At 48.2% G+C, this 25,450-nt stretch overlaps 2 protein-coding genes across 8 annotated transcripts in view; one reads left to right on the top strand and one right to left on the bottom strand.

Moving 5' to 3' along the window:
- The first annotated feature begins 336 nt into the window (after positions 1–336).
- On the top strand, positions 337–4,770 carry dipk2b (divergent protein kinase domain 2B). Of its 2 annotated transcripts, none has more exons than XM_081720926.1 (6): positions 337–768; positions 1,106–1,499; positions 1,797–2,052; positions 2,139–2,312; positions 2,445–2,847; positions 3,761–4,770. In XM_081720926.1, the coding sequence occupies exons 2-6, from the start codon at positions 1,150–1,152 to the stop codon at positions 4,102–4,104; spliced, it is 1,527 nt and encodes a 508-aa protein (XP_081577052.1). In that variant the 5' UTR covers positions 337–768; positions 1,106–1,149; the 3' UTR covers positions 4,105–4,770. The 2 variants fall into 2 exon arrangements, with proteins under 2 accessions (XP_081577052.1, XP_026861010.2); XM_027005209.3 differs by having other exon boundaries at positions 343–768; positions 2,559–2,847.
- Positions 4,548–25,450, bottom strand: part of kdm6a (lysine (K)-specific demethylase 6A) — a 42,402-nt gene continuing 21,499 nt past the window's right edge. For 3 of the 6 annotated variants that reach the window (XM_035522947.2, XM_035522949.2, XM_081720925.1), the window contains 23 exons: positions 25,086–25,120; positions 24,076–24,169; positions 22,990–23,116; positions 22,310–22,408; positions 18,855–19,074; positions 18,333–18,467; positions 17,254–17,376; positions 17,077–17,154; positions 16,880–16,978; positions 16,435–16,797; positions 15,623–16,278; positions 14,690–14,819; positions 14,116–14,221; positions 12,558–12,763; positions 10,783–10,841; positions 10,623–10,697; positions 9,543–9,691; positions 9,282–9,396; positions 8,983–9,170; positions 8,629–8,770; positions 8,288–8,414; positions 5,530–5,700; positions 4,548–5,430 (listed from right to left, as the gene is read on the bottom strand). In XM_035522947.2, the coding sequence (XP_035378840.2) occupies positions 5,401–5,430; positions 5,530–5,700; positions 8,288–8,414; positions 8,629–8,770; positions 8,983–9,170; positions 9,282–9,396; positions 9,543–9,691; positions 10,623–10,697; positions 10,783–10,841; positions 12,558–12,763; positions 14,116–14,221; positions 14,690–14,819; positions 15,623–16,278; positions 16,435–16,797; positions 16,880–16,978; positions 17,077–17,154; positions 17,254–17,376; positions 18,333–18,467; positions 18,855–19,074; positions 22,310–22,408; positions 22,990–23,116; positions 24,076–24,169; positions 25,086–25,120 (3,527 nt within the window). In that variant the 3' untranslated portion in view covers positions 4,548–5,400. The remainder of the gene's footprint in view (positions 5,431–5,529; positions 5,701–8,287; positions 8,415–8,628; positions 8,771–8,982; positions 9,171–9,281; positions 9,397–9,542; positions 9,692–10,622; positions 10,698–10,782; positions 10,842–12,557; positions 12,764–14,115; positions 14,222–14,689; positions 14,820–15,622; positions 16,279–16,434; positions 16,798–16,879; positions 16,979–17,076; positions 17,155–17,253; positions 17,377–18,332; positions 18,468–18,854; positions 19,075–22,309; positions 22,409–22,989; positions 23,117–24,075; positions 24,170–25,085; positions 25,121–25,450) is intronic. The other 3 variants (XM_081720922.1, XM_081720924.1, XM_081720923.1) reach the window with 2 other exon arrangements.

Here is a 25,450-nt window from a genome sequence, read left to right as displayed (position 1 = left end):
TTACCCACAAACCTTTGTCAAGCTCCTTCTAGCACCGTTTTTAAATAGGCAGCTAAAACATTTCTTTACTTTTTAGCATTTTTTAAATTTTGACCGTTTCCCCTCATTTTCATCTGTATGTTTTAATGCATTTTTGTTTCACTATTAACATTTTTTCATTTTTGTTTCATTTTACACTGTAAAGCATTTTGAGCAGCATTTAAATGTATAGGTGCTATATAAGTATTGAGTATTATTGTTGTTAGCAGTGTAACTGTATGAAGCTATATTTATAAAGGCTTTCATAAATTGTATGTACAGAGACATACATAAAGACATTTTTTTAAATGAAACACTTCACATCTGCTCCTTGATCAAAGCCGAGTCACCCATATGAGAGGCTAATAGAGACGTCCCTCGCACAGGGTTACAGTACCAATCAGACAGCTGACTGATAGCAGTCATGCCAATAATGTGCGTATTATAGTTCACAGATGCCTCTGGTGGCTCGTTAAGCTCCTCTATACACAGAGCCACATACACATGTACCCACAGTGCAGCAGGTTTGTAAGATGTAATCTACCAATACAGGCAGCGCTTTGGTCTGCATTATATAAAGGAGTTGATGCAAGCTCGACCCTGAGGGAGAGTTGCGTCATGTCTGCCCTTTGTACCAGACTGACCACCAGGGCCTGACTGGATGATATCTGTTCCGTCTACTCTCCTGAAGAGGAGTTCTTTACTGGGTGGACTGTGAATAGAGCTACCAACTGGTTCTCACTGATTAATGTGAGTACCGCTGTCAAGTCATTTCTTAAGGCTTAGAAGCCACTCTTGTGTGTTTTATACAAAGTTAAAGTTATGAGTAAAAGCAATGTCATTCCTTACGTAGTATTAGTTTGCTATCTGGTGCTATGTGGCAACATGTGTTGTAAAAAGTGCTATACAAATTAAATGGAGCCGAACTGAGTTGCAGGCTATCAGCCCCGCCTCCATGTAGGTACCTCCTGGGTGTGACCCCCAGTGAGCTTTGGGCAGGAGGGCAGGATCAAGCCCTTTAACGGCCCCGCATGCCTGTCGGTCATGTGCACTTGTGGTCACAAGCCCACTGTTCATTTATCCTCAGGGAAGGAAGAGTTGCCATGACGACAGTGGTTATCTGCATCCTCCATGGGTTTCCTGTGGAGGTGTGGTGATCAGAAGCTGGGTTTGAGAGGACGCCAGTATAGCAGCCACAGACCGCGGAGTGCAAACTGCTCAATGTGGCGTGGGTTTCTGAAAGCTCCTGGAGGTCCCGATCATGGCGGAATGGCAGTGAGCGGCCTCGCCAGGGCAGGCACGGCCCAGCCATGGCTGCTGGCTTGCTTCCTGCTCTTCATGCCGCTTCTGATGGGCTTGAACCCTTCTGCCAGCACACAGCAGAAATCCAACAGTTTCGGGCGACAGTTCCTGGGTCTGGACAAATGCAGCGTCTGCGTGGGCACCTCCATATGCAAGAAGCTTTTAAAAGAGGAAATAAGGTAAGACAGATCAAGGTCGAGGAAGTGCTTTTGTGGGCTTTTTTTTCTTTGTTTTCTACACTTAAATGAAGACTCACAGACAAAACAAGAGACCATGTGTTCTAGAACAGTGCAGGAAAGATCTGCTGCTCTGTTTAAATTCTTAAGCGTGACAACCATCAGCTACACTGTTGATTGCTTAGTAGATTGTCAGATGACTTGCTCACTTGTTGCAGTCTTGACAAACTAATGACCATTGAAGGAACTGTAGGAGCCTTCAGGACAGATCTAATGGGAAATTCATTCATTTTTCACCAGGTTTGAAAAGTGGCTGCCCCCTCGTCTGCCTCCAGCCGACAGGACGTCATACGAGGGAACCTACACGGACGACTCGGAAAGCTGGAGGCCCGTGGTGCTGTCGCGGCTGGTGCCGCCACACCTGCAGGAGCTGGCCGACCGAGGCATCTGCCGCTCGGTGGGCAGGAAAGCCTGCAGCATCGAGGCTGTCCTCAGAGCCACGCCACGCTTCCAGAGCTGGGCGCGCTCCAACCTCCTGCAGCCCGGCATGGTGCAGGTGCGTCTCCTCCGCAAGCACGCGTCGGGTGGAGTCGTTCCGCCTCGAGCCTTGCTGAAACCCCAACTGCCCTCCTGTGTCTGCAGGGTCTGGCCACCCCGATGCTGCGCTGCCCCTCCCAGAGGCTGCTGGACCGCATCGTGCGCCGCTATTTTGAGGTGGCAGATGTGGGCAGCGCGCAGATGAAGCACTTCGCCAGCAAGGACAAGCTCCGTCTTCTCTACACGCTGGCTGTCAGTCAACAACCTCTTATACAGCAGGTATAAAGAACCATCAACCCACTCGATAAAGAACTCTACCAATTCATACCACAGTTATTAAAATTAGTAAGAGACATATACATAATAGAGTAAGTCATTATATCCATAACCAACTATTCGACACCCTATAAGTGTTCATCGCTTGTTTGTGAACGAGAACAAATGGTGAACGCATACAAGCAGCTTCCATCCAATCTCCGATGCTTCCTGGCAACCCCCCATGTGCATTCCCGTGGCATGATGCAGATGTTCCCAGGCACAGAGGGCTGGCCTTTTCCCCGCTACCACGGCTCCTGCGGCAGGCTGGTAGTGTGGGCTGCCTCCAGGCCCCTGACGGGTCTGTACGCGTCTCCCCTGGTGCGGCGGGCAGATGCTGCCTACCAACTGCTCCACACCACCCAGAGCCTGGCCTCCAACAGCCTCCGCTTCAACCTCTACTACACCAGGGTGTCGCCGACCACTTTCGGCATCACGGAAGATGGCAGGCTTTCCATCATGGATGCCAGCAACATCGGGATCATAGACCTGCAGGATGGTGAGACTCTTCAAGGGATCGTTTGACCATGCTAATATGAGTCATCACAGGCACAAGATACTTAAAACCAGATTACAAAGTAAAAAAAATAGATTTTTCACTTCTTATTAAGCATGTTAACTTGGTTTTATTTGAATATCTATGTCCTCATGGCTAGAAAAGGGGACATACTATACCAGTCTCACTATCTGGACAAGACAGAGACAAAACAAGTTAGAAATAACAAATCACTAATAACATAGCTGCACGGAGACATGCAGAAAGAAAATTCATTCACTTCTATATGATACTTTAATCCTTTCTAGGAGTTGACTTTCAAAGTACAGAAGCAGATTATCTAGATGTCTATAGAATGAAAACGTGCCTACTGTTAATTTGCAATAGAAACAGAATCACGGTATGTTGGTAGTGAGACGGAGGGAGCTTGCAGCCCAGTCTGGGATCCATTATCCACTACTTTCTTCACGTTCATAACACAGCTGCCAGAGCACGTGTTGTGTGCTGTGAAATAAAGCTCACTTGCTATGCTTTGTTCAATCAAGGCTCACAAATGGGGACACCAGGCCAGTATTGCCGGCAGGCGGGGGTGGATTTGTACTGTCTTACGGTTTCTGTAGTTCCCGTACAGGATTCACTGGGGCAGGCTACTAGTTGCAGTCATGTTTGTAACCGAGATTTTTATCAAAACAAACAGCTATGCTTCGAACATCTATGAACGCACGAACAGCATACCAGACCCCGCTGCACGTTTGCAGCGCTTAGGAATAAACAACCGGACAAACAAGTTTGGTGCCGTCTCGCAGCGCGATGGGGCAGCTCCCGTTTTCCATGATCATTTCTTCATTCATTTCAAATCATTCCTAATTAATCCTACAGTTTGGCTAAACACAATGCACCCCGATACCTTTCGCAGGATTCTCCAACGAAGACCCGCAGGCAAACCACACGGATGTCTTCTCCTGTCTGAGCGGCTCGTGCGAGAGGCCTGGTCCCTGCACCAGCGTTCGACTGTCTCAGAGCTTCACGCTGCTCTGCCGACACGTCCTGCCCGAGCTGCTGCTCCCCGGAGACGTGCGCCCGGGGGGCCTGCCTGCCAGGGCCATCGCGGAGCTGGCTGTGTGCGCAGACCCCAAACACTCTGACCAAAGAATTCTCAAAGCTGTGCATATACTGAAGAAAGCCCTGCAGCCTTTCAGACCATGCAACATCAGTTATGGATACAGGTATCCTGAGTGTAGATACAGTGACGAGTTCTAAAGCAGAAGGAACGATAGCATGACACTGAATGACCATCGCGGCTCGTCAGTGACACGTTAAAAGTCGATCTGTGAGGCCGGAGGGTGTGTAGACATCCTCTAAGCCACACTAAAGTGCTAACAATGTTATTTCAAATCACTAGCGTCACTAGGTTTGCAGAATATTCCAGTGCGCTTGGAAGATGATAAACACACATCTATGCAGAGGGAGGGGAACTCCTACTGGTCAATAAGCTGCTCCGTTCAGGGAATTCTGTCCTCTGTATTCCTAAATGTTTATAGCAAACAGGACTCAATTTAAAGTTTAGGACAAAGTAATGCAAGACATGATCATAATGTGGGATAATTAAGGAGCTCTGATCTCAGCTGGCCTTATTTTGCCTCATACTGTATAATTCAAACACCCATCAAACAATAAAAAAAGTCTTGATGGTGTTTTCCATACAATGTTTACTAAACAGCTTTATTCATGTGTAGAAAACAAGAGAAATGTTGAAAACGACATTTGCTCCATAAAATTTAATGGCAGGTACTCTTGGAAAAAAATAACAGCATTCCATCAACAAATATTTTCAAGCAATAAATATGCATTTATAAATAGTGTAAATTTACATCAAGATTAGAAACATAACAGAAAGAAAATCACAAATTAAAGTTTTATTCCTTAGCTATGTGCAATCCTTTTTCTTTGTGACTTGGCTGTTTTTTTTTTGTAATATTAAAAAAGGACAAACATAGAAACTGTTTAAAAAAATGTAATTACCTTCACATTACAATTCTTTTTTCTTAAGTTTTGTTTCCCCAAAGAGATTTACCTAAGACCGACCAGCTAGGCTAGTACCCATTTAGTGGAACAGACGATCCGAGGGCCTGCATCAGCCCACATGTGAAATGAGGGGGGAAAAACAAAACAAAACAAAACAAAACAAAACATCAATACAAAAGAAAGTAGATTCATCAGTAGTTTGTGTGATTTTGCAAATTTTGATATATACACTTTTTATCCCCACTAATTTGCCCGTTGTTTGAAGTTTGTCTTTTGCAGTTTGCCCTCTGGGGGGCACTGCTGAGTCAGGCAGAACAGTCAGAGGCGGAGGGCCGGCCCCTGCAGCGCTCTGGGTCGGGCCGGGCCGCTCCATACATGGCAGGTTTGCATAGACAAACTGCTCCGAACCAGCAGCCTTGCAGGATTTGCTACAGAAAACCAGTTAAGTGGAACTGGGTCGCTTTTCCTGAATATCAGAAAGGGTTATGTCGCGTTCCAGGGGTGTTGTCCTCCGAACCGCTAATGTTAATGTCAAGATGTGCAGGAAGGCAGAGGTGAGGCCTGTAAGGATCACACACACACACAGACACACACAGACTTGGAGTAATAAAAAAAATAAGACAGTTGCGGTATCTGAGAAGGGAAAAAGTTGAGACTCACTAATGTGAATTGGTCGTAAACCTGCATGAGGTCCTCCATTTTAAACTGCTGCAGAACTACAAAGCTGTGGAGGTCAGGACTGACGCGCCTAGCACAGTCGTAACACTGCACCACGTACGTCTTCCGAGAGTTGCTCTCACTGGTGACGAAGAGCAGGTTAAAGACCTCAACCTGCGGACGGAACACAGGCACGCATCCGCACACACACCCACACACAAAAAGGGTTTGGGTGTGCGGTTCAAATGGCCACCGGAAACATCAAGACATCCAAGGGAAAACTGAAACTCGCGCTGCAGGGTTCGAGTTGGGACGGAACGTGACAGGCACGCATCTGTCCCAGAACACGAGTCCTCCATGCACCTGCGTGAGAAACGGGTTAGCAGCATGGCATGGTGCAGGCGCGCCTCCTCCACAGCCACGTGTGGAGGAGACGGAGAAACTTGTTGGGGTTGGAGGCATTTCCACATATTCAAGCTGGTTTTCTGGATGGAAATGAAAGCACACTTGTATGCTTTTGTGTTGTCTAATAAAGTCCTGATCAAACAATGTATTGATCAATACAGGATTTAAAAATGCAGCCTTTAAAACAAAACCTTAGGTGAACTAAACAGATCACTCCTACAATAATTAGGGCAATCACTGAACTAAAGCAGCTGCACGTTTCAGACTTGAGTGTGAGTCTCAGGATACCGTTTATGACTGAAAGAATTAATGAGAGAGGGGCTCGTCGGGTCTTAACACCTCATGTAATTAATTTGCAGAGATGAGAAAGAGGCGTCTTCAATATTTATGACAAACAGATCCGAATCATCACTCTTTTCATAGTCAGACTACTGAAGGAATCTTACGAACTACAGCTGAAAACCCATATCTTTCGTCTTGGATTGTCAAAATTACCGCAGCTATGCAACTCTTGTATTCAGTTATTCATTAATTTACTGTATCTTTCGACTTTTTTTGTATTTCTCCTCAGTTCTGTTTCTAACCTTGTTTAAAACGGTGCCTTATTTAGTAGTGCCCTTAGGGATCTGGAGTGTTGCTAAGAACAACTTTTCCATTATAGTATTAGTAATAATAGAGTTCCACAGCACAGATAAGTGCTGGGAGCCACACTTTACCTCGCAAATGCCACAGTAGTGTGCAGGCTCGTCTCTGTACCTCGCAAATGCCACAGTAGTGTGCAGGCTCGTCTCTGTACCTCGCAAATGCCACAGTAGTGTGCAGGCTCGTCTCTGTACCTCGCAAATGCCACAGTAGTGTGCAGGCTCGTCTCTGTACCTCGCAAATGCCACAGTAGTGTGCAGGCTCGTCTCTGTACCTCGCAAATGCCACAGTAGTGTGCAGGCTCGTCTCTGTACCTCGCAAATGCCACAGTAGTGTGCAGGCTCGTCTCTGTACCTCGCAAATGCCACAGTAGTGTGCAGGCTCGTCTCTGTACCTCGCAAATGCCACAGTAGTGTGCAGGCTCGTCTCTGTACCTCGCAAATGCCACAGTAGTGTGCAGGCTCGTCTCTGTACCTCGCAAATGCCACAGTAGTGTGCAGGCTGGTCTCTGTACCTCGCAAATGCCACAGTAGTGTGCAGGCTGGTCTCTGTACCTCGCAAATGCCACAGTAGTGTGCAGGCTGGTCTCTGTACCTCGCAAATGCCACAGTAGTGTGCAGGCTGGTCTCTGTACCTCGCAAATGCCACAGTAGTGTGCAGGCTCGTCTCTGTACCTCGCAAATGCCACAGTAGTGTGCAGGCTCGTCTCTGTACCTCGCAAATGCCACAGTAGTGTGCAGGCTCGTCTCTGTACCTCGCAAATGCCACAGTAGTGTGCAGGCTCGTCTCTGTACCTCGCAAATGCCACAGTAGTGTGCAGGCTGGTCTCTGTACCTCGCAAATGCCACAGTAGTGTGCAGGCTGGTCTCTGTACCTCGCAAATGCCACAGTAGTGTGCAGGCTGGTCTCTGTACCTCGCAAATGCCACAGTAGTGTGCAGGCTCGTCTCTGTACCTCGCAAATGCCACAGTAGTGTGCAGGCTCGTCTCTGTACCTCGCAAATGCCACAGTAGTGTGCAGGCTCGTCTCTGTACCTCGCAAATGCCACAGTAGTGTGCAGGCTCGTCTCTGTACCTCGCAAATGCCACAGTAGTGTGCAGGCTCGTCTCTGTACCTCGCAAATGCCACAGTAGTGTGCAGGCTCGTCTCTGTACCTCGCAAATGCCACAGTAGTGTGCAGGCTCGTCTCTGTACCTCGCAAATGCCACAGTAGTGTGCAGGCTCGTCTCTGTACCTCGCAAATGCCACAGTAGTGTGCAGGCTCGTCTCTGTACCTCGCAAATGCCACAGTAGTGTGCAGGCTGGTCTCTGTACCTCGCAAATGCCACAGTAGTGTGCAGGCTGGTCTCTGTACCTCGCAAATGCCACAGTAGTGTGCAGGCTCGTCTCTGTACCTCGCAAATGCCACAGTAGTGTGCAGGCTCGTCTCTGTACCTCGCAAATGCCACAGTAGTGTGCAGGCTCGTCTCTGTACCTCGCAAATGCCACAGTAGTGTGCAGGCTCGTCTCTGTACCTCGCAAATGCCACAGTAGTGTGCAGGCTCGTCTCTGTACCTCGCAAATGCCACAGTAGTGTGCAGGCTCGTCTCTGTACCTCGCAAATGCTACAGTAGTGTGCAGGCTCGTCTCTGTACCTCGCAAATGCCACAGTAGTGTGCAGGCTCGTCTCTGTACCTCGCAAATGCCACAGTAGTGTGCAGGCTTGTCTCTGTACCTCGCAAATGCTACAGTAGTGTGCAGGCTCGTCTCTGGTCCTCCCGCGCCACACCAGCTCCTGGCCGGCCCCCAGCAGTGCCTCCGTCAGTACCTGGCACTGCCTCAGCGTCCTCAGCAAGCAGTACCTGTAAGCGCAGAGAGCCAGGCTCAGTCAGGAGGCCTTGCTCGCTCACAGCACTGGAGGGAGCAGGCCTTTCATCCCGCTGACGTGTACACGCGTTTACATGCTTTAAAGTCTGCAGAGACCGCAGATGCTGGCTACAGAAAGAAAGCAAAGAAGTCCAGTATGCTAATCACGGGTGCAGTACGTATATATTCTTGGCCGAGTGTTTGACTCACTTGATCATCTCAAAAAGCTTGTGGTCTGAAACTTTGATGTTTCTGGCCAGGTTCCAAGAGAGATGAATCATGGGAACGATGGATTTGACACTCTGGAGTTTGTTCCACTCATAGCGCTCCACCGCCAACTTAAACTGATGTGCTGGAAGGAGAGGGTGAGGGTACACAACTGTTCCGTAAACGTGTTTCTAGTCTCTGATCAATGTGACTTTGATTTTGACTCCTGATTTCACTGTCACTGTACAATTTATCAGTAAAACCTGGCATATTTCTTGCAAGCCAAGTTGTGTGTATGAGGATATATAACGCCTTTTATTGCGCACGAACCACCAAACAGTATGTCTTAATAGTTACCAGTGAGGGGCCCCACGTTCCAGGCTACGTTATTGCACCAGCCGATGGCCTGCACCCAGTGCACCGTGCCCGTGTTTAGCCACACCAGGTCGCCCGGACGCTGGATGAAGCGATACACTGGTACGTTAGCCTCGTACAAGTCCTCCAGGTTAGGCCACCACGAGCCCATGAGGAAATTGATGTTGTTCCTGTGTAACAGAGGCACACGGCAGCTACGGGTATCAGTATCAGAGGCTTTGTGTCCCCTGTGAAATGTTGTAGCATGGAAAAAACTGTATGACTGCTATTGGCTCACTCACTTCTCACAGAATTCGTTCATAACTCCCCAGTACGGCTCCGGCACAGCAAACCACTCGCAGTCTCCTGGGCCAATGTTAATGTTCACAGAACAGAAGTTGTTGTTTTCCTGGTGACCTAAAACAGACGACAGTCAGGGGGTCACCGATTTGCCTTCGATCTGCCCTTCGTCATGAATGGGATCATAACCCGGCGCTTTCACAAGAGGATCACCGCTTCTGAAGGTGTGTAGGCGCACATGGGTGCGCTCCCCTGGTACTGACCTGGGGTCCGGCTGCCTGGCACTTTCATGTAGAGCTGCACGGTGTTCATGCCCAGGATGGTGTGGCCCACGTGGCTGAGCAGGTTCCCCGCAGACACGACCCGAGCGAAGGCAGGCAGCTTACTTAGCTCCGACAGCTGCAGCTTCCACCTGCGGAGCACAGGAGAGAGGCGCTCCAACACTGCCCCGAGCAACACCACCTCCAACACTGCCCCGAGCAACACCACCTCCAACACTGCACACGCCGCTCTAATACCACAGTGATCGGACGCCACACAACGCTTCAACACCACATGGCACTCCTGCACAGCTTGCAAAGCGATGAACAGTTGAAAGCCATTAACCAGCACATTATGTTACATGGCACGCTACAACACTTTTGTTGATGTAAGCTGAAGGAATAAATGCTCTCTATTTAAAATGTGTGCTGCTCTTATTGGTGCCAAAACCTCTGTACTGACCAAACAGTGGCATTAGTGAGCTAAGCGACCTAACTGGAGGTTTATCTTACAGTTATTACAACTGACAAAATGGTTCTGACCGGCAAACTAAATCTGTTTCAGCAGTACATGCAACTTGGGTTAAAACTACAAAGTAAATGTGTCCCAACACTCTCGCTTCACTGTGCTGCCCTGAAAACGCTAACGCTTGGCTAGTGTTTGTGAAGAACATCAAATACTAGCTTACTATGGTAGCAGCATTTAGAAATGCAAGACATTTAATAAACACGACAGTGTGAAAACGCAGACAGCGATCAAGTGAGTATTAGTGCGTTTACTGGAGTAGTGAGCTGCAGCTGTCCACTCACTGTCCAGCTGTCAATTTTTTGCTAGTAATGTAGCACTCCCCAGCTGAAATGACGCACACCCCACCACTGTAACAGCGCTGCTACGAAAGGACTCCAGGACGCAGTGTTATGGCAATGTGTGTGATGCACCAGAACGCACTCCTAACACAAGCATTCTTCTTGCATGTAACAGAAGAGGGCTTTTATCCCCGCGTTGACAGACAGGCGAGGCGTACGTACGACTGGAGCGGTAATTGAAGCCTCGCAGCGGCAAGACAGCCGCCAGACACTTACTTCCTCTCGTCTGACAAGTCAATGTTGGTCCCAAACTTGATGTGCTTGAAGGGCCCTCTCCTTCTCCGCGCCAGACTAACGGAAGAGAAGGGAGGTTTGTTTACAGGCGGGAGACGCTCCAGCGGGCGGGCTCGTGCTCTCGCTAAAGCGCGGCGCTTACGTGTCAGCGGGAGCCGGCTCCGGGTCCGCGTCCTTCTGACCTTTCTTTCCATTCTCCTCCTGGAAGGGAGAAACCAGAGGAAATCGTTTGCAACCCGGCCGAGGAGCGAGGGACCGTCTGCCAAATGTCCGTGTCGCGCGACTTGCCCTCGCTGTCCTTAAAGCGCTGGGAAAACCTGGTTCATAAGCCTGTGACAGCACAGTAATGTCAGCACGCATGTGTCCAAAAAAGGATTCGTTCTGGCTTTGCTATGGGCTCTAACCCTCGGGTGACCATATTTTTGTTTTCCAAAAAGAGGACCAGGGGAGAAGGGGTGAGGGTAATGGATAACTACTGTCAACAAATTTATTTCATACTTACAAGACCAACAAAAATAGATTAAAAACTCTTGACATGTGTACGCTGTACATGGTCAGAACTCTCAGAGCATCACTCTCCGCTCTGGGTTTGGGCAAACATGTATCCTCTCTTTTTTGAAGCAGCTACACGCCCACACCTGACCAATGCTTGCAGGCAGGATATGTACACAAGTGACTAACTGGCATGCAAAAATGTCAGGACCTATACAGAAAAACGCAACATAAACCAGCTGAACTGTACGACATGAACGAAAAGTCAAATCCCGGTCACTTAAGACACTGTAGAAATCCAGACCAGACCTTTTTAAGTGTCGAAAAAGGCATGTCTGGGAAAAAGGACGCATGGTCTGACGTGATCAGATACGCCTGGTGTGCTGCGTGCAGGGCATGGGTGCGTGCCACATTCCTAAGAGGAAAGTCAACAGCAGGGGTCGTGCTCGCCAGCAAGCCACCGCAGAGACGCTGCGCAGGGCTACCCGGCTAGAGGCGGCGGACGCCTCGCATGCCATAGTGCACACCTGCCCTCCCTTTCGTGCACTGGGACTAGCAGCAAGGCACCTGGGATATTTACAGACACCGTGGTGGAAACTTTCAACGGCTCTTTGACAGGCTTTGCTCTCGGCTCGGCAAGCTGCTCCAAAACCCCCCCAAAAAACCAGAAATAAAAACAAACACACACAGGAAAAAGAAGGAAGGCACCGTGCTCCTGAAGTTTCCCAAATAAAGCGTGCCCCGAGACGCCCACGGCGGCTCCAAACGCGTGCTGTCCTCTCTGGTCCCGTCAGTGCTGGGCGGTGGGCGCAGACAGGACCCCGGCCCTGCAGCTCAGCAGGTGTGAAGGAGCACGGCCATTTTCCTAAAGGAGTCCCTGTAGCTACACGGTGTGTCAGACAGCGAACCTCCAGCGGGTCTAGAGCCACTGCTTATGTTAGCGACCCAGCATAGTCAGATAATTACTAAACAACCTGGTGTTATAAATTCCTGAAAAGCCTTAATGTCTGGGCACGTGTGCTGTTTACACACCAAGAGGTGCAGAGTATTATGGCAGGCAATAATAGTGACCAGTGTGTTAGCTTACCGAGGTCTGATCCAAACAACTATTGCGACTGCTGGTGATGTGCTCAGAAGGTTTTTGTTTTTTAAAAAAAAAATAAAAATAAAAGCCAAAAAAGCAAAAATTAGGCTTTACAACAGAGTGAGCGTGAGAGTAAAAACAAGTTTGCCTGTCCAGTGTGTTTCGAGGCTCCTGGATTTCGAGGATCATGAATGAATCGATTAAATATATTTTTGTATGAAATAAAATTTGTGCCTTAGTATTAAATGTTAAAATGCAAGAGAAAGCAGCGCTCCGGTGCCATATGGAACTTCCAAAGAGGAATCTTAGCAACACGCTGGGCCCAGGCGTGGGGGACTGACCCGAAGGGACTCCTGGAAGGAGGACGCCTGGTACTGCGCGTACTTGGAAATGGAGGTGAGGGAGCGGCTACTCTCACATCGCCACGTCTTCCTGCTGGCTGTCGAGTCCCAGTTCTCGTCGGCAGGCTGAGCCAGCTGGGTGCGCACCTCCACCGGGTGCTCGGGGTTTGCCTCCACCAGGGTCTTGGTAGAGAACAGGCCCAGGTCTGGAGGGGAGAGTGCAGGGTGACAGAAAAGTTGATTATTAGCTGGGTGAGCCATGGGTTTCAACGCATCAGAAGCAGGTGGACGTTTCAACATTTCATGAGCCTAAGGAAGCAAAAAAAAAAAAAAACTAAAGAAAGAAACAGCATATTGGTCATTGCCAGCACGCCACATCGAGCTGACGAAATTACAGAAATAAAGTGAATTGTATGGAATAATGAAGTGACACTGGAAGTATGACAGGCTGGCAGCATGCTATTACACGGAGCAAATTCTCCACAAGTGGCAGCACATCCCGGTAAACAGCCTGACAACCAATTATAAGCTGAATGAAATGTCACGGCAACGGACGGAAATGACAACACGTGCTGGATGCAATGCTATGGACACTAATTACACCACATCCAAGCATTCGCTTGAGAAAAGCTTTTTTATTTTATTTCATTTATTCTTCAGTCACAGCCAGGCTATATGAACAACAACAAGACTCAGCTGCACGGTCAACATCCATCCACCGTGGTAGCAGGCAGTCTATGCGTCCTACTAGCCTTATGATTATTAGTCATGTGTCACCTAACGATCTGACCCAGCTTGACTTCTTTTAACTACTTTTTCCAGTCGTATTTAAAAACTACACCGGTAGGAACAGGAGGGGAGCTGCGCCTGCCGACGGAGCTAAATGTTGCTGTGGGTGGGGACTGGGAGAGACGCTACTGCGATGACTTTTTCAGCTTGCAGGTGGTGCTGTTGTCATTCGTGCACTGACCATCCATCGACACAGTGGGCTAAAAAAGTTCCTCTGCATCAAAAGAGCACTCTCAGGACTAACGAGCCTCCACCCTGCACCCAGCAATTAATACAGGACGCAGGAGACGTGATTCGACTTTAGTTTAGGGACCGCAAATGGCAATCATGTGTCATACCGTCTTGACATGTATGTAGGCACACACACACACACACACACACACACACACACACACACACACACACACACACACACACACACACACACACACAGAACATGCACTCATTCCCTCTCCACCCACATACACATACTTGTTCCCCATCAACAAATGTATCCTCCAACGCATGTGAACACACATACACGCACACACACACACACACACATTCCCCAACTCAGACACAGCAGGAACACACACAAATTCACTTCCCTCCAACACACAGCCCCTCTCCAACCACCCACACTGTTTGGTTTGGTGCGCCCAACCAACACACACACACACACTCTTCTACCCACCCCCAACGTGCCACATCCCCAAGGCACACACGCACGAACACCAGGCACCCAGACACAGGCACACGCACACGCACACACACACACACACACACTTACCTAGTTTGAGAGCTCCAGCAAGGCCTCGGATAACCGTAACAGGGTTGGCTTGGCTCGTGCAGAACTGGTGCAGAGGAGGAAAGAAGGCATCCCTCTTGCTCTCCAACTGCAGGGCAATTCAAAAACAGACAAACAACGCAAATAAAACCGCAGCAGCACAAACAGCAAGCACGCCAAACGCGGCGAGACCCTAAAACAGCGCAGCATGCATGCGAGCAGCATACGGTCCTTCCTCACGCCACGGGGTGCGGCCGGCTCTGAACGGCAGCGGTGCCGCAGTTCACACGCCCGTCTCCACGCGGAGAGCGGCAAATCAAACCACGGATGGGCTGATTAGCCTGAACCAACTCGAGTGCAACTGGACCGTTGTAAAAGCTGGACTGGAGTTAAGGTATGGGACCATGCTGCTCGCCAGCCAGGCGGGTTCTGGCAGGTGGTTGTGGGAGTATATGCTTCAAACCTTCCCCAATGTCAGCCAGCAAATGTGTCAAAGGGACCTTAAAAACATAACCGCTCGAGATAAATAACTGGGCAGCGGGTCTTCCAAGTGAACACATGAAGCTGATCTACTCACATAAATGCTGGGAGTCGGAGGGTTGAGTTTGTCCTTTGATAGTGGGGGGAAGGGTTGAAGAGGGACTCTTGGAGGGGGACACTTGTCCAATAAGATGCTGTTGTTGGATACGCCGTTCTTCCCAAGGTTTCTGCACAAAAAGGAGAAAGAGGCATTTTCAGCAATACCCCTTCATGGGACTTCTCCAGTTTCTAATGTTCTAATCAGCTTTAACTTCAGCCCAGCCAAAGCAGTCTGCTCCCCCCCGCCCCCCCCCCCCAAACCCCCACACCGGAAGAGGCCCCCGCCCACAGCACGCCGCGCTGGCCGGAACGGGCCGGAACGTCCACCCAGGAGGAGAAGGGAAAAACCATTGACTGGTGTACTGGCGGACGACCCAAAGTCACAAAGCAAGTCTTGGCTCAGGGAGCTCAAAACTAAGAACAAGAACAAAACAAGAACAAAGCGACCAACTCTTTCTCTCTTCGTTTTCTGTGCGGAGGCCAACACACACACAGGCTGAGGAACCACACAACCTGCACTGTTCGTTTCACTTCCGTGACGTCCCATAATGAACCATGAGGAGGTGCAGGCAAAAGAAAGACTTAAAGACGCTTAGGACTCGGCACGCTGTGGTACCACTCCACCTCCGAGGAAACGTAATGCAAATTTAAATTTGGACTAATTCGCACACAATGCATCTGAAACAAAAACAGCAATGTAAACAAATCAAAACAAATGCAACACACGATACGTTTACAAAGAGCGATCTACACCGTTTTTTATAAAATGTGGGTAAAAGTCTTAATTGATCTTGGTTTACTTTTTTGTGTATACTGTACTATCACCACAACAGTGCCATTAGCGCCACTTCCAGTAAGCCCTTCTAAGGAGGGTGGAAGGTGACCATAACCATCGAAACAGCAACGGCGCCCTGCGCGACCCCGGCGGTACCTGCAGGCTCGGAGCATGTCGCTGGAGCTGGGGTAGATGGAGACGGAAGACCACGACGCCAACGCCGGGGGAGACGGCATACGGCAGACCAGAGGAGAGTCCGACTGCAGGGGGCTACGCGAGTCCTCTGGGCCCTTGCCATTGAGCCCGGGGCCGTTAAGGCAGCCGACGCGGTCCTGGGGGGCGTGCCGCACTGCGGGGTCGGGCGAGGGCGTGGGCGCGGACGAGCGGGGCGAGGAGGCCGCGGAACCCTCCCGCGCCCCGCTGCCCCCGTGGGCGTTTTCGGCGCTGTTGGCTTGCCCCGTCGTCAAGGCAGAGGGGGGGCGATTGTCTGGAGCGGGTGAGCCGGGAGCCGCCGCAGCCGGGCCCTGGCGGACGTGATTAGGCGGTCCCGCGGCGGGCATCCCCGCCGGGTGCCCGTTTTGCGAAGGCTTGCTCTCTTTGGTCGGGGCCGCACCTTGCTGTCTACCTGAGGTAGCCAGGTGCGGGGGAGGAAGGGAGGGGAGCTGAACGGGAGGGGCCTCGCAGGCCCGGGAACCCGAACGGCAGAGCTGATTGAAGACGCAGGCCTGGGTGGGCGGGAAAGCGCCGGGGAAAAAGGAAGGCGGTCGGCTGTTGGGACCGGACAAATGTGATTCTGGACTTTTGTTGAGCCCCTGGTGACGAAGAAAAGCAAAAAAAAAGAGAAATGAATTCATTAAAGAAAATATAAATAAATAAGTGTTTTTACACAGCCACACATCCACGTGTAGATGCTAAAGCCAAGCAATGAAAAATAGCAAAAAGGAAATGATGCAAACCTATTCCCTCACCTGAGTGGAGTTGGCTCGTTGGCTTTTCCACGCCAGGCTGTTCTCACTGCTGGTGGAGGTTGTGCAGTTGTGAGGTAGTGAGTTTTGCTGCAGGTAAGGCACGTTTGCATTGCTCCCCAGCCCTGGGACGTGGTTATTGCCCACAGAGTGGCACTCTGTGTTGCCCAGGGCTCTGGCAGGGATGCAGGGCGTGGGGCTCATGGCGACAGGGCCGTTGGCCATTGGCTGCAGGGCACAGATTGGCCGGGCGACGGGGGCCGGGCGAGAGGCCGAGTCGAGCGGGCTCAGCGCAGGCAGCGGGGCGTTGGCCGCAGTGCCGTTGGGCAAGGCGGGTCGGGTGCCGCTGGTGGCGCTCGCCCTCACCTGTTCAAGAGAGTCGGGTCAGGCCACGAACATCGGAAAAGCTACGTCGCCCCGCGCGTGCCGGTTTGGTGCTGCACAATACCTGATTCTGGTGCTGCTGGGTAAGCAGGAGTTGCTGCTCCAACATCTGCAGCGGCACTGGCTTCAGGTTCGCCCTGTTGGCCCGCAATTGTTCCAAGAGCTGCAGAGGCACACAACGAGGAGGGAAGATTCGTAAACTCATCACCATAGTCCCGGAGGCCCTGCCAAAAAGAACCAGAAGGAACAAGCAAACTGAACCTGCAGCTTCTGTGGGGTTAAGTACCAGCTGGGGACCGGCTGATGGATCGGCTGGCTCGGCCAGGAATCCGGACAATTCTGCGGAACGGAGGAAAAATTGTTTGAGACACTTCCATTAGGCACACCCCACAGCGCTAACGGATCAAAAGGCTGCTGGGAACCGGGGCGCCATCGGACCTTGGAGGGGCTAGCGGTCCTCTTCCTCTTGGCCGGGCTGGCGTGCTCCGCCGCATGGCTGGCAAGGAGCGCGTGGGGAGGCAGGGGCTGGCCCTCACCGCACTGATGGCCTTTGCACGCTTGCTGTGGGGGGGCAGAACAAAGAACAGCATCTGGGAGCAGGCGTGGCACAGACAGGCAGGCTGCTGAAGGCCCATCTCAGAGACGTGCTGAGCCCTGCTCTGGCCATTACTACGCGCTACAGCAAAGATCGTCTTTAAGAAGCAGTGGACAACGCTAGCCAACATGCATCTTCCAGCCTACAGGCTTCCAAGTAAACCTAAAATTCATGAATCAAATTGTAAAAAGTATATTCTTTTGTATATATAAGGGTTTTGCATTTTTCTAAAAACGCCGCCTCTCCATGAACTTCCCAGGCTTTGGTTTTGTTTGTTTGTTTTTTCTTGGCAGTAGTGATGGAAGGAATACGAACAACAGAAACTGAATAAGCCTCATTCAACACCATTTGACGCTGAAGCGTATGTACAGAAATGATCGATATCAAACAGCTTCCCAAGAAAAAACAACGTTAATGAGAACAAGGGATCAAGGAAAGGGAACGTTTATGAACCGTTTTCGCACAACAGTCGCTCCACCATATGCTTGACGCATGCTAACGCATTCAGAAGTGCTACATTCACCACGGACAGACAGCTGATACTGGTTTGCATGTGGCCATTCTGTTATGGTTTAGTTTCCATGAACAGTAAGGTTGTAGAAATGAATGGGTGAGCTGTTATGCATATGAGATCTATGGTCAAAAGAACTTTAAACTATATAGTTTATAAAAAAAAATAAAAACACAGAGTTTTGTGAATATTAAGCAGGCAGTGTTAAAAACATTAAAGTGTCCACAAAGTTAAAGTGTCCACATTAAAGTGTCCACAAAGTCATAAACTTAACTGTCATAAAAAGGCACACTTGGCCGAAGCGAGTACCATGTTAAGAAAACAAGGGCCAGACTAATTAAGCTAAGATAGAGGGTGGGGTAGGGGGTGCGCGTGTGTGTCTACAGGCCTGTCCAGGAGAGCTGGTCTCACCTGCTGGGCTGTGTTCAGCACTCCCTGTCTTGAGGTAAGCTCTGCTGGAATCGGAAGACTCCACGCCTCCTCAATACTAGGAAGCATTTTACTTTTACTTGGTAGACTACCGTGTTGTAGGTTACACAACTGAGCCTAGGAAAGATTGTGTAAAAATCAAAATTGGACTGAAGAAAGGTTGGTTATCTACGCTGAAACGTGCATAAGGCATATATTATTTTGGAATTGCAGCATAACTGTGGTAAGATTTAGTATTAAAACTCTAATACTTCAGGCAATGCAATGGAAGTATGCACTGAACTGCAGATGGAAATGATCATTCAGAATGCACACAATACAATCTATGACATAAGGTCAGTTCTAAAACAAAACCAAGATATGCACATATACACAAAACCAATTTGCAACTTTGGAGAAAGCAACAAAGTTCAAACCATGATAAGCACATCAAACAATGTTTCATGTAATGGAAAAATGAGAGGGGAAAAACCAAAATGCATCATCCTTCAGTCTGGCCACTACCTGCAAGTATTTAATCCGGGCAGTGAGGGCACTGACGTTAGGGCAGGACTTGCTGCAGGTTGCGTTGACGTAGCACTTGATGGCGTCCTGCGGCTGGTTGCAGGACTCGTAGAGCGTGCCCAGGTCCATCCAGGCTGCGGCGTGACTGTGGTCCAGCTGCACGGCGCAGATGTAGGCCTGCAGGGCGTCCATGGGCTGGTTCTGCTGCTGATACAGTACCCTGGAGGTGCGAGAGAGAGAGAGGGGGGGAAAACGCCGGTGAGGAGATGCAGGGTAGCGATGCGAGGACAACCGTAGCTGGAGACCAGGGGTCTAAAGCAGAAAACGGACTAGGCCTTAAGCTGTGGTCATCGCAACCCGTCTGTCGCCAGATCAGATTTTTCACTACATGGATTATTGTGGCCAAAGTAATTCATGATAGTATCGCGACATCTATAGAAAATCTGATCCAAATAATGTCCAAGACGCTGCCCCTTTAAGAGAAAGCTTACCCACTGATCATGCTGCTGTTTGGTGTCTGAGTAGCGTGCTGCAGAGTTTAAACTGAGGGGTTTCCAAGTGTGGTTGGTTTAGTATTAACATGTTCGTAACTGAAGTAATCGTTGACGTGAGTCCGTATTTGTTATTAAGGTGAGTGGTAGGCTACTAATAGTACGCAAAGGTAATGATGTTCATAGCTTTAATGCTAACCAATTCTACATTATATAATTGTTTAGCTCTTTCCTGTATTATTTATTTCAGACAACAACCTGTTGTCACTACCGTATGTTTTGACTGACACACCATGGTGATGACCGCTTATCAGACCAGTGCAGACATTTGTTGGAAGCTAGAACAAAATAATAATGTCAGTTAAGTACATCCTTAAAGTTTTTTGGGGTTTGTTTTTTGGCAAATAAAAGACACTACTCAATACGAGTATAGTGACGTGGGGAAACAGTAACCTCAGCTATACAGAAGAACAATTATATTAAATTAATGAATAGTGAAAATGCAACGAGATGGACAGATAAACAAAGGATCCTTCAAGCTAATCATCTGCCTTAGTTACTGGAGCTGAATTATTTACTCTATTACCACCTCCATATTACTTAGAAGTTATTTAAAAATAGACATCACGGTTATCGTCACTACTGCTATACCACGACACCCCCATCTCAATCATACTCCTCCTTTAAATGCCAAATCTGCCTCAACTTGGTTTCTCACAGACTTAAATGAAAAAAGCTCATAGTTCAAGATCAAGGATAACATTTCTGTGGAAAACGACAGAGCAAACAGTCATCAGTAGCAAGACAACATTTTTCATATGATGTCCATGGCCACAGGAAGTGCACAGGAAAAGTTCCAACCTATGCTAAGGTGTGGTGGAGCAGGTGGGAAAGCTCCGGGTGGTGCCTGGTGCAGCTGAGGCTTAAAAGAGCATAATGCTCAAACATGTAAATAATCACTCCGTCTCTCTTTCCAAAAATGCTCTCCCCACATATTAGCAAAAACAAGATTCAGAAATGTAGAAGCTTTAATATCTGGCTGTTTATTTTAGGTTATACACAAGAGGCATGTAATCAGAATTATTCTATATACAGTTGTGGTCAAAAGTTGAGACTAGCACAAATTTTGGTTTTCACAAAGTTTGCTGTTTCAGTTTTTAGGGTGGCAATTTGCATTAACTCTAGATTGTGAAGAGTGGTCAGATTAATTGCGATTAATTGCAAAGTCATTCCTTGCCATGAAAATTAATCACAAAAATTTCTGCATTCCAGCCACTGCATTTCAGCCCTGCCACAAAATGGCCTGCTAACATCATTTCAATGGTCTTCTCGTTAGCTCACGAGAAACTGTTAACGAGGACAAGGCAGCTGATTTAATTCAACCATTCATCAAATCAAGAACGTTCAAGGAGAGAGGTTCAATTACAGTGAAGAAGGCTTCAGGGCACCCAAGAAAGTCAAGCAAGTGCCAGGAGGATGCAGCTACACTATCAGGTCACCACCAGTGCAGAGCTTGCTCAGGAATGGCAGAAGGCAGGTGTGAAGGCATCTTCATGCACAGTGAGGCGAAGGCTTTTAGAGGATGGCTTGATGTCAACAAAGGCAGCAAAGAAGCCACTTCTCTCCAAGAAAAATATCAAGGACAGCCTGACATTGTGCAGGAAGCATGGGGATTGGACTGCAGAAGACTGGGGTAAAGTTATTTTTTCTGATAAATCCTTTCAGACTGTTTGGGACATCTGGACAAATGATTTCTTCTCCGAACAAAGTTGGGTCCATGGCCAGGAAACACTCCAGATCTCAATCCCATTGAGAAACTGTGGTCAATCCTCAAAAACAGGGTGGACAAAAACACACAAACTGTGAGCAACTCCAAGCACTGATTATGAAAGAATGGGTTGCCATCAGTCAAGATTTTGCAAAGTAGCTGATATCCAGCATGCCAAGGCGAATTGCAGAAGTCTTAAAAAAAGAAGGGTCAAGATTGTATATACAAAGTCTTTGCTTAAACTGGATGCATTTGTCAATAAAACGTTTTTTTTTTTAATTATGAAATGCTTATAAATGTACTTCATTATTCCATATAAACATCTGACAAAAGGATCCAAAAGAAAAATGAAGCAGTAAACTGAGAAAACCAAAATGTGTGTCTGTCTCAAAACGTTTGGCCACAACTGCACACAAGCAGCAGTTCTCTCACATTCTCAGTGGCTGGTGCTCATCTCTGCGCTTTCTACTTGTTGCACACAACATACAAGATTCATCACCAAAAACGTCAAATGTCTGAAAATGCTGTAGAGCCTACAACAGCTCATCAGAGCTGCTGAACCACTTGTACAACACGAGTGTCAAGGTAGGGCTATTGTCCAAAGATGATTCTCCAACAGCAAAGTGGGGGCTAAAATCGTGTGCGCCAAGCATAATAAAGCAGACATTCTCCCACCCAAGCAACACTGCCAACCACAGCTTTTAATGTTGAAACATGTTTTCAATCCACATTCTGCCAATCCGCAACATTCTGCTAAACTGGTGTTGAATGCAAGTTCAGTATTGCCTCAAGTTTTAGTCGCATTTTTTACAGAACAATCACCGGCTCAAATGACAAATTACAATTAAAAGCAAAGGGAAAAAATGAATCCGACTTAATTACTACATATACCAAATCTCCGTTCAAATCAACAATTCAGTTTGTTCTGTCTCACTGTGTTTGCAGATCTCAGCACCCAAGTGTGACGTCACCAGCCTTACTACTTCCCAGACAGCATCTACCTAAAAGGGAGGGTGTGGCAGCCTCACCAACACCCTTACTTCTGTACCTGAGACACCATCTGCGGCATCTAGAAGGAAGCAGTTTTCTACAGAACCTCCTCGTCAGCTGGACAGAGTTAGGGGTAGCCACCTCGTGTGGTGTTCATAACTCCGACCTTGTGGTTGAGCTGGAGTAGGAACTGCAGTGGTGCTTACCCTATTGAACACCACGTATCTGCACTGGCTTCCGACTTATCGATAGACTGCCGGTAAGACATGAAAGCGTCCTGGACCTTCCCAATACTGGAGTAGCACCTGTACGAAAGGGGGAATGTGACATTCAGCCTGTGGTGATCTGTCATGGTTAAATCAAAAAGACAGAAACCACGCACTTATAAGAGAACTGATACAATATGAAGATGAGTCTAGATGTCACAGTGTATGCTAAATTGCCACTGTCTTACAACACAGCTCTTTGCAGACTTTCCTCCCATGGTGACATTAAACTGAGCAATGACACTTTTTTGGGTCAAAATTTAATTGACAAATTATTTGGTACTAGCATGCTAGTCATCTAGCTCACGGCAGACATAGTGGTAGCCAATAAGCCACTGGGCAATAGTTTAACTTAAATATTAAACATTAAGTCAACAGTGTTTTAAAAACATTTTAACATTATTGTGTATCTGTATGGTTAATATCTCTGTAGTAATGTCACTAAAGATAAACCATTATATCTTTTAGAGATAATATAACATTTACTGCAGCCGTTAGACCCCATACTGCCGGTCAACCCAATACATAAAAAAATCATAATATCAGAGACCAAAAAAATACATTTGGTTATATTTATTAAATAAATTAAATGAAATAATTGAATCATGAATAATAAGTACCTGCCCAGGAAGTACCAAGATTGTCCAGAGTTGGGGTCTGCTTCCAGAGACTTCTGCAGACACTGAATAGCATAGCTGTCATTGTTGGCTTTGTCTCCTAGCTGTTCTACCGTGTGATGCATCCAGCCTGGGGAAGCAGGAACATGGGCATCAGTTCAGCTCTTGCGCGCCAAAACAACACGAAGCAAACCAGCACCTGGGCACTTGCCACTCTTCCATTGGCCAAATCGGACCACAAATGGGGTGGCGTGGAATCCTGGGGATGGAGGAGACGCTCCAACTACCACCATCAGCTTCGTCAGATCCCACCCAAGAGCCTGCTACCCACACAGCCCCACCAGTGCCTGGCTTTACCCATCTAAAAGGTTCTTAAGGGAAGTGGGCTGGTGTGTAGACAACGCCCCACCTTCCCAGCCCAACAAGCCCCGACTCTCTCAGGCTCCTATCCCAGCTGAGCTTTTAACACCTGTGGCAAGCACTTGTGCCCAGAGCAGTCACCATGGCAACAACACCCAGGCCGATGAGTTTACAGTGAACGGTTTTATGACAGCTCCCCCCCCCCCCCCCTAAATTCTAGACTAGATTTTTGAAAGGAATGCAAAGACTGTAGCCAGAGGGAGCAGGCAAAAGGCACACTGAAGGGACATTGACCATTTTTGTGAGGTCTCAACTGGACTGGGACAATTTACATATTGTGAAATTTTGCATCAGACAGACGGGAAGGCCCTAAGGAATGTGGAGGCACTGAGGAAACCAGGGATTAGGTCCGAGAGAAATGCAGTTGGAAATGGCAGGCAAAATGTTTTTAAGAGAAAGTGAAGGGAGTACATGATTTCTCCGTTTCTGGATGAAATTTCATATGTACCACATTAATCTGTGATGTATCCAGAGGCAGTCAAGGAAATCGAAATAAAAAAGAAAATCAAACCATCTAATATTAGAGGATTCAAATCATTCCTTTTATACACCACAGTTTCTGCACCATTTGAGATCACAGACAAAAATTAGCCAGACATCCACAGAAATGGTTAACTGTGCCCTACACTGTGCGCAGAAGTCAGGGAAACTCAATGGTGGAAAGCTTACCCAGTTGTTGGAGGGTAGTTGCCTTCACCTGTGCTGGAAGATTCTCCGTTTGTAACAAGCTTTCGTAAGCTTCCTTAGCGGCACGGTACTTCTTCTGCAGGGAGAGCGCGAGGGATTAGCAGACACAAAGGCTGGCACTTCTATGGCCCCTAAGGGGGATACAACAGACCAGCACAGACTGACCACAGCAAACAGCAAGGACTGGACTAGGCAGACAGCATCCGACACAAGTAGAGAGGGAAGGTCAGTCCGGGACAGGCTAGACTTAACGGGCCATCGTCTGTGTGTGTATGCACATGTGTGTGCGCAGGCACATGCGTGCAGGAGAAACATGAGAAGCCCAATCAAGAGGGTTTGTTTTTCTTGGCGACCTTGAAACTCAGATCGGGTTTGTGGAAGCAATAGATGAATACTTAACAAGCCCTAGCTAACTCACTTGGAGGTGTGTACACACAGAAATAATACAAGACAGACCCATCCTCAGACTTCCTGTGCGCATGCGTGTGCATTTGACCATACATTTAACTGAGAGTTACCAGAAAGCGTCAGTCCCAGAAGGTAAGAGAAAATACTTCAGCACTCGTAAGTACTGTAAGCAGTTCCATTTTCCATAGCTAAAAGCTGAGAGCAACAGGAACACAGAGCTCTAAAAAAGAACACCACCTTCAGAACAAGGTGCTCTAGCCCTGGGTGGTAATAGCTGATTGGACATTCGGTGTCTCTGAGCATGTGAGCACAGTAAGGGTGGTTGAGTGCTCGTGCAGGGAGACAGGATGGTGCCCTCAGACTTAACCATCCCTAGACTTTATTTAGACTTCTGAATTCAAGCTCTGTATTCTGAGTAGAAAGAAGTTATCACCAGTGTCAAGATATACAATCAAATGCCTACTTCACATCCTCCAGTGACGTTCTTCCCATTTTAGCTTCAGTTCTTTTATATATATATATATATATCTGAGGATTTACCCAAAAACTGGTTAACACAAATGAAAGTAGACAAAATCACTCACCTGAATCTCATATAAATGAGCAATGTGGAACTGAACTGCACAAAGGGAAAAGAGGAAGGGAAAAACAATCAAAAGGAAATACCAACAGTGATGGTGAAAATACACACAGCGAGCCAACTCACGATCACCGGCGCGGAGACAGAGCAAGTAGCAGGGAACAGAACACACGCAGGGAGCCAGGCAGGTTAGTGGGCCCTGGGTGCTCTTTTCAACCTCTCATTACTGCTGCCCTGCACCGCTACACACAGCTGAACCCGCTAACGCAGTTTCCTTGGCAACTGGATTCCCGGAGCATGGAAATGGCAATGGAGGAACCCCCCACCCGCCTGACATTCCACAAAGCACTAGTGGACGCCATCCAGCCT

This window comes from Electrophorus electricus, chromosome 9 (genome assembly GCF_041902795.1).
Source record: "Electrophorus electricus isolate QZ-2024a chromosome 9, ASM4190279v1, whole genome shotgun sequence".
Classification (NCBI taxonomy): Eukaryota; Metazoa; Chordata; class Actinopteri; order Gymnotiformes; family Gymnotidae; genus Electrophorus; species Electrophorus electricus.
This window is presented reverse-complemented; position numbering and strand designations above follow the sequence as displayed.

What these genes read in the sequence shown, in the direction of transcription:
- dipk2b (XM_081720926.1), top strand. Translation starts at nt 1,150, where the DNA reads ATGGGTTTCCTGTGGAGGTGTGGTGATCAGAAGCTGGGTTTGAGAGGA. An exon ending in CTTTTAAAAGAGGAAATAAG is followed by an intron (nt 1,500 to 1,796) that starts GTAAGACAGATC and finishes ATTTTTCACCAG; the next exon opens with GTTTGAAAAGTGGCTGCCCC. An exon ending in AACAACCTCTTATACAGCAG is followed by an intron (nt 2,313 to 2,444) that starts GTATAAAGAACC and finishes ACACCCTATAAG; the next exon opens with TGTTCATCGCTTGTTTGTGA.